This window comes from Nannobrachium achirus, assembly GCF_963921795.1.
Source record: "Nannobrachium achirus genome assembly, chromosome: 8".
Lineage (NCBI taxonomy): Eukaryota > Metazoa > Chordata > Actinopteri > Myctophiformes > Myctophidae > Nannobrachium > Nannobrachium achirus.
Genome location: NC_137817.1, coordinates 28,624,659 through 28,635,262, shown reverse-complemented (window position 1 = coordinate 28,635,262; position 10,604 = coordinate 28,624,659). Strand labels below are relative to the sequence as shown.

The following is a 10,604-nucleotide window of genomic DNA, read 5'->3' as shown; positions in this document are numbered from 1 at the left end:
GAGAGGGAGAGAGAGAGAAGACAGATAGACAGACAGAGAGAGAGAGACAGAGAGATTGGGTCCACAAAAAACAAACAAAGCAAACCACTGTGGCTGTCACTGATCCAGGCCTTGGGTGACAGGCTGTGAAGGATTCTGATTAGAGCCACAAACAGGCTCTTAGGATGGGCCGCAGGTGGTAGATGAATCCTCGGCCTCGCGGGCTCCACCTGAAAAAACATCAAAAAAAACATCTCGGAGACAAACCATCTCAAGGCTTACTTTTTCCCATATGTCATTTTCCTCTTCACGCTCCTCTGCTCCAGTGCCATTAGAAACCTATAAAGTACTACATCTGTTGCTCGTTATAAATCACACCTACCTGTCCCAGCATGGCGGTGAACGTGACAACCATCCGTGACACAAAATGGCTGACGTTGGAGGTTTGTCGGGAATTCCAAAGAGGAACGTGCTCGCGGCCGGACAGCGAGTGCAAGTTTGCCCACCCTGCGAAGAGCTGCCAAGTGGAAAATGGACGAGTTATCGCTTGCTTTGATTCCCTAAAGGTGAGTTGTACCAAAGCGGCTCTCCTTTGAGGTTTATTTTGCAATAGCATTGTCTCGGCTTGTTGTGGTAGATCAGGGGTCTTCAACGTTTTCAGCCCAAGGACCCCTTAGCTGAAAGAGAGATGAAGCAGGGACCCCCAGATTCCATCGTTTGACAGCACAATCATCAGTGTATTTTGGATTCATGTCAATTTGTGTTATCAGATATGTAACCACTTGAACCGTCAATACTTAATAAACTTGACCTTTCACTCTGCTCTTTTTTCCCCTCTGCACCAAAGCTCTTGTAGATCTGCTATTTTTGGCTTATGTTCTCAGAATATGGAAGCTAGGGTTCAAGCGGTTAATATAACAAGACGAACCTCGGTTCGAAGTGAAGCGGTGGACAGATAAAACCTCCAATAGCACATGAAACCAAGTCATTTGATGAGACGATCAAATTGTACATGTTCCTCTCCATGCTGACTATAGCAAAGTTAATAATTATTTAGTATAAACCATGCTATTACCTATAGGGTTGAATTGTCATGTGAAGCTTCACCAATCCAATGCAATAGGTGAGACCTATGCAATAAGTGAGACCTATTGCATATTTGAAAAAGCCTATTCATTCTGGACTGATATTTTACACGTACGGGACAGGAAAAACCTGTTCATTCTGGCCTGGAGTGACCATATATGGACATAAGGTAACGGACATTGTGTTTTTGAAAAACCCTGTTCATTCTGGACTGAAATGACCATATATGGGCGTGATACACAGAAAGCCATTCATTGGAGGTAACGGACATTCTGTTTTTGAAAAAACCTGTTCATTCTGGACTGAAATGACCATATATGGGCATGATACACACAAAGCCATTCATTGGAAGCGGTTTCCACCGCTTCAAAAAAGGAGAAAAAAAGTTTCTATCACAAAGATTTGGAGGACCCCCTGTAGTAACTCTGAGGACCCCCTAGGGGTCCCGGACCCCCTGTTGAAGACCCCTGTGGTACTGTAGATAGTTTGTTAACATTTATTATTAACAATGCACGATTGTTGAACATAAAGAAATGTCTCAGTTCATGATTCAAAATGTGATGTGGAGGATAAACCGAAAGGAAAACACAGTTTGGGTGACTGCTGCTAGAATGGTGTGACAATTGGTCTGACTATATAGGCTAACAGTTATAATATTATGTGAACACACAGTATATTTATTCAAATTAATGTAAAAGTCAAAAGCTTCCGTTAGTTATAAGTCGTGAGGAAACATAAGTGATATCACTTGCAAGACGGTCGTAGGTTCTGCTTCTTATAGAGTACTCACCGAGGTTAAACCTTGTGAGTATTCTAATAATCTTGGATGAACTTTTTGGGCGGTGGTAAACCGCTCCTAAGAGTGGCTGTGCGTGTGTCTGTAGCCACTTTTCCTCAGCGTTTTTCCATAGCAATGTGTTTTCCTCAGCGTTTTGCCATAGCAATATGTGTGTGTGCGTAGCCATATTACATCATATTACATCACCAATTACATCCTAGACCTATCTGTAGCCACTTTTCCTCAGTGTTTTGCCATAGCAATGTGTTTTCCTCAGCGTTTTGCCATAGCAATATGTGTGTGTGTGTGTGTGTGTGTGTGTGTGTGTGTGTGTGTGTGTGTGTGTGTGTGTAGCCATATTACATCACCAATTACATCCTAGACTTAGGGCACGTTCTCACCCAAAGTCCGCTTAGAAGGTCCGGATCAGGGACCAAATGTTTACGTTGTTGCATTTTGAATTTGGTCCGGTTAGCGTTCACATGGGACTTTTGTTAAAAGAACCAAATATGTAAACAAGTGACAAGTGGCTGTTGATCTATTGACAGAATAGGCTATTCCTATGGAAAATTACTTCACTGCCTATTCTAATTAATTCTTGTGTTATTAATCACAGCCGCTTCCTATATGGGCTATATCTTTTTTTAAAGAAGCGAAACTCACGCATTTCAGGCAGTAATTAGCGATGGATGGACGGAGGAATCTCTCTCTCTCTCTCTCTCTCTCTCTCTCTCTCTCTCTCTCTCTCAAAAAAATAAATATAGCCAAGCATAAAGCCTTCTTTAATTATTTTAACAATAAATAGCGCAAGAACGCGTGGCCAAATAAAAACAATTAAAGCGTCACCGTTTCCACATCAAATAATCACTCTCTGTCTCTCTCTTTCTTTCTTTACAAGCAAGTGAAGCAATGGGTCCATAATGATATTTCCTATCCTTATCAGGTTGGAAATGTGAAGCTAAATTAATAAATAACCTAAATAAAAACAATTAAATAATGTATAATCCCAAATGTTGAATCAAGCATATATGCGTGTGAGCCATAACTTTTATATGCGGTGGCGCATGCTAAAAAGAACATAATGTAACGGGATGCTATAGCTTGCAGATCAGTTCTTTTTAACCACAGGATTCGTTTAGCCCTGAAACATAACAGCCGTGTATCGGACAATGTTGAAAGCTTTTAAATCCGTTATTTTTGCGCACCGCACCGGGCGCACCCGATGACATGGACATACTGCCGTGCCGTCCCAAGTTGGGACAACAACATGAAGAGTTTGACTCGTGCACGCCTGTCCTCAAGGGAACAGCGAGAGAGCGAAGAAAGAGAAAATCCTAATGCCTCGGAAGAAAAGCCAAGTATGACATTTCTGTGTTGTGGTATGTTGGATGGAAGTTGTGTGCCCAGCGCGCCTCCTTAATTCTCCTCCCGTGTTATACACAAGATGGTGACCATACTTTTATTTGTGACAGTATTTGTGTCAAAACAAACAATGATCACCGTGTTCGGAGAGCGACCCCTGGAGTCACAGCACAAGATGGGTCACCAGTTTCCATGTAGCTTACACGTGTAGCCTACTGCAGCTCATGAAGAAATATCAGCGGTCGGGTCATATCAATAATGATTCCCGTAAGAAATTCATGCCTTTAGAACTAATTATTAATCCAGCTTTACAACTGCAAAACATGAAGATTGATGAGTGTAGTCTCTTGTAGCCGAAGTTACAATTGCTTCACGATCGTCGTTTTTTTAAATTATTTTTTCCATATTGTTTTTCAATGAACAACACACAATGCAGAATGTACTGTAGGCTGATCAGACCTACGTTTGGTCCTCTATAAAGTCCGGCTCCGTTCACACCAGCAGAGGACCGGACCATGGTCCGTTTGGAAGGGGACCGAGTCCTGCCTTTTCAAGAGGACCATGGTCCGGACCAAACAAAGGGACCATGGTCCCTTTGCACGTTCACACCAGCGGACCAAAGGAGAAAGAGGACCATGGTCCCTTTTAAGCGGACCAAATAACCCTGGTGTGAACGCCCCCTTATATCCTAGTCTTTTTCCTCAGCGCTTTGCCATAGAAATGTGTTTTCCTCAGCGTTTTGCCATAGCAATGTGTGTGTGTGTAGCCTGTATTACATTACCAATTACCAATTGAAGACGTTATGCAAGCACGACCACCGATCACTTCACATTGGGTGTGATTTTTACTATTTGTGCGTGTGCACGCACGCGTGTGTGTGTTTCTGCAGATGTGCGTGTCTTAGCAACAAGTGAGCGTCTTATTACCACAGGGCCATGACTATTGTTAGGCTCACTGCTCCTAGTGATTGTGGTGACTGAATGTCAGCATTGGGAAACACAGGGTGGATATTGCACTGCTTAAATACTGCTAGTGTTTGTTTTGTTTTGTGTGTATGTGTGTGTGTGTGTGTGTGTGTGTGTGTGTGTGTGTGTGCGTGTGTGTGTGTGTGTGTGTGTGTGTGCGTGCGTGCGTGCGTGCCTGTGTGCGTGTGTGTGTGTGTGTGTGTGTGTGTGTGTGTGTGTGTGTGTGTGTGTGTGTGTGTGTGTGTGTGTGTGTGTGTGTGTGTGCGTGCGTGCGTGCGTGTGTGTGTGTTATTCTGAGGGCACACAGCACAGAGGGGTGTCCTCACACAGCCTACAGAAGGCTCTGTAATTTACCGTCTATTTCTGCCCTGGCCCTGAGACAACACACTCCCACTATGCAGGTCTCAGAGAGAGAGAGAGACAGACAGGGGAAAGAGAGATAGAATGGGACTCTGGGAGAGGACAGAGGAGTGAATGGGGAGAAACATGGGAGGAGTTGGTGGGATGTGGTAAAGAAAATATAAGGAAAAATAGCATAGCTTAGCATTTACACCGAAGAGGCATGTTCAAATTGAGCACCGCGCAACGCACTGCCATTATCCTGCCAGTGGTAAACACAGTGGCACACAGTAAACACTTGTGAACGTCTAAGCCATATGGTCAGCCACATATTCTCCCAACAACAGTGAGGCAGTGTGTGAAGGGGTCAGCTGTGACTAGTTTGTGGCATGGCCAAGATCCAAGCAGGACATTAACCCATTATTTAAGACCTGAGTCCGATTTTACAATGTCTTCTAAATCCTTACAGTTTCTGAAAAAAATGTTCAATCAGTGGTGCTCAAACTTTTTCATGTCATGGACCCCAAAAATGATTATGTATTTGGCCCCACCTCGAAATATGACTCCCAGAAGCAAAGGTTTGAGTTAAAAATGTTTGTTTAAAAATATATATTCAAAGACAGAACACAGTTCAGAGAAAATGAGCTCTAAAGATGTGAGAATGTATTGGATTAGGCGGCGCGATGTGGCGGCGTTACCCGATTACGGGCCGGTGATAAGAGATCGCGGTCGGCAGCCTGGATGAAAATTTAGACGGAGGCTTCGCTGAGGCCTCCGATTAATTAATTCATTTTATTAAAGAAACCGGAATTGTTCGGTTTCGGCACCTCGGATACGTCGCGCATAGATTGAGTTTTTTTTTGGGGGGCTCTAAACTTTATTCTAAACCATTTTCAATGGAATAAATCGTCGGAACACGTAGAATGGCTCGTTGGAAAGCGTCGGACGAGCCAGGACCACCCACGTCTCTACAAGCAGCTCAGGGTAAGTAAAATAGCAAAAAAAAAAATTGTATTGGATTGAAAAAAAAAAAAAAAAAAACGAAATTGTTCGGTTTTAGCACTAAAAGAGTTAAAAGGGTTCAAATCTAAAATGTACAGATGATTTCTTGGTTTTAACACATACTGTACAGTAACACCCAGCACAGTATTGAGACATACAGTACTGTAGTTGTTTGGCAAGGCTCTCTCAATCATCACCAGTGATATCGATAGAACAATGTGATATGAGTTTATCTGGATATTTTGGTTCAGGTTGGCACGATAATGTCTATCCGACTCTATCGAGTATAATGAGAGTCGTTTCAGAGCTTGGTCTTGCGTGCTGGGCACATATGCTGTCATTTGTCTCGTATCTGATTGGCAAGGCAGAGTGTTGTTCAGTGTAACAGGAGCCCAGGACTGGAAGTCCGACAATCTGAGCCAAGGCAAAGATACACTTGGTTTATAGCGGAGGGATTTCTGGTCAAGCAAGGCCCCGTTTTGTTACAGTTAAGGGGCCGGTGGACTGAAGCGACAATGGTTCACATTGGCCTGGCAGAGACCAGGTTAAGATAGAAATGGATAAGAGAAGTCAGCGGGGCATGGCGTGGATCATGGAAACAGACAGATAGACGGATCCATGGCGGGCCACGGCCAGCACAGTAGAGAATGAGCGAGAGAGCATAGCTCTTCGCTCAGCCCCCCCTCCGCTCCACTCTCACTGCCAGGGCATTCCACAGCTTACCTCCTTCCCTGCCTCCTTGACAGAATGATATATCTGCTTCTGCAGATGAATTCATAACACAGATCTAGGGACAGGGAGAATGAGGGGATGGGGCAGGCCAGACTGATATGTAGCATATAAGAAGGGGAGTAAAGGGATGGAAGGAGGCACATGTGCACACATGTATGGCACGCAAGGGTTGTTTGTCTCGCTAGCCCTTGCCTCCCACCTCCCTGTGCATTCTTTTTTAAATAAATGCAGGTCACTGGGGAATGTGAGAGCCCGACGCAGGACAAAGAAAGAGGCATCTCAGTGGCTCTGTCTCTGCCGTTTTATCACGTTTTCTTTGTGTTCAGAACTAATACAGTAAATGCCCTTCAGTTTCTTGTCGCTTCTTGGTACAATTAAAATCGTTGTGGTAATTTAACTTCATTTAACTTATGAGTGTAACATTTCTTTTTTTAATTAAAAAGGATTTGACTGCATTGCCCTTCATACGCACATCCTTGGTGCTGCTGGTCTTTCACCTCTCTCTCTCTCTCTCTCTCTCTCTCTGGCAGCATTGGATAAAGTGACATCTCCACATTTTGAAACAGAGGGCTAATAGCGAGTGTAGGGATGGGACGATACGCGATATTATCGTTTATCGTGATAAAAAACACTCACGATAATCATATCGTGGAGGTTTAATTTATCGTGAAATCGTCCTCCGTCATGCACTGGGTTCAATTCACCTTTTATTTGCTGAGCTGCATATCCGGTACCACTTAAACCCTCTATAATTGGTAACAGATACTTATTATATACGTACTTGATAGTCTTTTTTTTTCACTCTCTATCAAATGTCTTTGCCAAAAAATAGCCGATCTACAAGCTCACAATGTGTCGCGTTTCGACGCGCTGTGAGCTTGTAGATCTGCTATTTTTTGGCAAATGTTCCGCCCAAGGATAATGGATTTTGATTATCGCGATAATATCGTAAATCGCGATTTCTTTTGTCACAATAATCGTGATATGAAACTTTCATATCGTCCCATCCCTAAGCGAGTGGAGTGATAGTGTCAAACAAGGATAGGAGGATGGGAAACACGTGAACACCGGGCATGCGCCATGACGCTCACCATGGCTGCCAAAACTCGCACCGGAAGTGCGATGAAATACAGGACAGTGAATGGAACTGAGACCAGCTCATAAACAAACACTATTTATAAATGACTGAGACCTTTTGTCATATAATCTGTTCAGGAATATAAAAGAAAACATATCACAGGTATTTTTTACAATCACTTGCTTTTCGATGTGCACAGTACATAATGAAATAATAACAATAACAGTAAATAATAATCCTTTCTTTCTCGGAAGTATCGCGAGATTTGGTTCCCAGACAGGAAACGGTGGCTAGTCTCGCGATACTTGGCACGTTTAGAAACATATTTGCGCTCTTTAGATAACGCTATAAAATGACAGTGCACACATCGAAAATCAACACAGCAGAAAAACATTTATGACATGCCTTCTTTTATTTTCCTGAGTTGAGTATGTTATAAAGGTCTCAATTGTTCAGAAATAGTGTTTATTCATGAGCTGCTCCACAGGCTTCCACTGACTCCAGTGCATTCTACCGAACTTCCAGCTGCAGTTTGGCACCCATGTTGTGACTAATTTGTCATTTGGAATTGCGAGATAGCGAAAATGACGTTGGTGTCTTTTCCTTCTAAAACATTCCTTGGCGTCAAACAGGAAATGATCCAGAGACGGAGGTTATAGAGTATATGATTGGCTGATCACACAGACACTGATTATCTCACCTACCAATGAAAAACTGCTCTCTCTTTCTCTCACAGTCTCGACTATCTCAACAATCAACCAAATCGCAAACACAAAGCCATTTCTACCTCACAATACATGTAACTGGCATGCTGCTTGTCAGCGCTTTGCAAAATATGGAATCGAGGAATTAAGAAAATAAAAGCTTGAGATGTTATAAATGTACTGGATTTTTAATGTATTTTGACATTATGCTACAACATCATGTTACAGCTTGGAGGTTTCTGCATCTATTACTTTTTTTAACCATTTAAAGGTAGGGTAAGTGATATTGTTTGGTTAAAACAAAACGTTTTTTTTTAAAGCTCTAAATTGTGATAGTAATCATTGTTCTAGAATGTTTGTCCAATAGCAGGGGTCTTCTGAGTCTCTCTAGATTTGTAATAAAATTCCTGATTGAATGAAATTGGTATCCTGACCTTAAAATGCATTTTCGGTTTAAACAAGAGCTGGAGGGGCAAGGACTCAGACCCCTGTTATTGAACAGACACTCTACCAATGAGTTCTAGAATATAAAGCAATTTGAGACTTATTTTAACAACAAATATATCACTTAAGGTGGTTGCACAGTGCACTGCGTGTTTTCGTTGCATTTTGGAAATCCGAAAGCCGTAGGCCAGGGAGAGAGAGAGGAAAGAGAGAGAGAGAGCAAGGGACTCAGTGCGACAGCTGCGAAAATTGGAAAAAATCAACCCTGGTCTGAAAATAAATACGAAACGGGCGGCAGTGTGCAAACGTGATTGACATAACGTGAGGTTGATTTTTTTTATTCACACACTCCGAAATTCACTCCGATATTAGGCCCGAAAAACGCAGTGTGCAAAGACCTTTACCCTACCATTATACTTTTATACTATGTACTGAAAATAGTTGATATAAAAGCTCACAGCACATTGCATTGTGATGTGAGTTTGTAGATCTGCAATTTCTTTAACGATTTTTGCCTATAATTAGGGATGCCCCGATCAGGGTTTTTTTGCTCCCGATCCGATACCGATCAAATATTATTGCTTCCGATTCGATCCCGATCTTTCCCGATCCGATCTTTTGGCAAGGCATTAAGAAGAAAAAAAAATTCTATTCATTCTATCACTTGGTTCTCAACCTTTTCAGGCCGTGACCCCCAAAATAATCATATTTTAACTGGGGACCCCCGACCCTGAAGAGTTGAGGAAGTATATTTTGTATAACACGGTTCTATTGTGAAAATAGCAGATCTACATGCTCACAACGCCTCGCAACGCGAGGAGTTGTGAGCATGTAGATCGGCTATTTTCACAATTTCTGGCTTTAATATTTGACAATTTGGCCAATGTTTAATTTGTCATTTTAGAGGTATTAAAAAGTCCTTAATTTTTCACTTTCGAAATGTGCAGATACCCTCTATACACTTAAACTTTATGTTGATTTGTTTACTGTTGAGAGAGAAAACAATGTTGCACATTAAGTTAATCATCTGGGGACCCCCCCAAAATAATTTGAGGACCCCCCTGGGGGTCCCGACCCACAGGTTGAGAACCACTGAGCTAGTTGACAGTGCAGAGAGACATAATTGCCTTCCTTTGATCCATTAGCAAGGGGCCAATTACTACTTATTGGCATCAGCTGCCAGCTGTACACAGAGTCTGACACAATCACCTTCCCTCTGCAGTGCTCTGTCTGTCTCATTTCTCCAAAAGCCCTTGAATATGATTGAAAATGATTATGGATTACTGTGATTATGGTAAGCTTACATTTCATATCGCATTCACCTTACCTGTAACTTTCAGTACTCCCAGAAAAAAAATTTTTGAAAAAAAAAAAAAAAAACGATTTTTTTCCCCCGATCTCCGATCTTATAAAAACGGCCATATCGGCGGCCGATCCGATCACGTGATCGGGATCGGGCAACACTACCTATAATGACTTGCTATAAACAGGGACGCCGGGGTTAATATTATAAAAAAAACTAACAGCTGAAAAAACTCATGCTGTTATCAGACAGAAAGAAAACAATCCTTTGTGAGAGAGTGTGAGAGATTTGCCGTCGCAACAGGAGTTTAGCAGCTTGTTACTGTTAGGAGCTGGAGCTTTCAGCCGTCTGCATTTGAAGTAAATGAGAAGTAAATCTGGGGGGCGTTTAGGTTGACGAAACACAATAAACTCACCAATATATGCTGTGATGGGAAACACGTGTGTAAAACACCCCGAGGGTCTCCAGTGTACGTCACAACAGCGCACACAGAAGTGAATGGGATGACATACTGTATAGCTACTGACAAACACATGCACGCAAGTATGCACGCAGGGGCGTCACAAGGGGGGGGAGGAGTGGGACTGAGTTACTAGGGCCCTAGGTGGAGGGACCTTACGCGCTGCGAGCCATTTTTGAAAAGTCGTGAAAATGTGTGCAAATCTTTGAATATAATATGTATTTTTTAAGCGAACATATTTTGCTTCTGGGGGGTCCCTGGAACTAAATATTTTGAGATGGGGGTCCGTGGCCAAATACATACATATCATTTTGGGGGTCCTTCACATGAAAAGGTTTGGGCACCACTGACACAGAAACATAGGTTTTTCCA

The 10,604-nt window shown here is 42.5% G+C and overlaps 1 protein-coding gene across 16 annotated transcripts in view; it reads left to right on the top strand.

Moving 5' to 3' along the window:
• Positions 1-371: 371 nt before the first annotated feature.
• The window catches only part of LOC308289249 (muscleblind-like protein 1), a gene marked incomplete at both ends in the record, with an annotated part of 87,019 nt that continues 76,786 nt past the window's right edge, over positions 372-10,604 (top strand). For all 16 annotated transcript variants that reach the window (XM_080730882.1, XM_080730878.1, XM_080730892.1 and 13 more), the window contains one exon: positions 372-545. In XM_080730882.1, coding sequence (XP_080587008.1) covers positions 372-545 — 174 coding nt within the window. The remainder of the gene's footprint in view (positions 546-10,604) is intronic.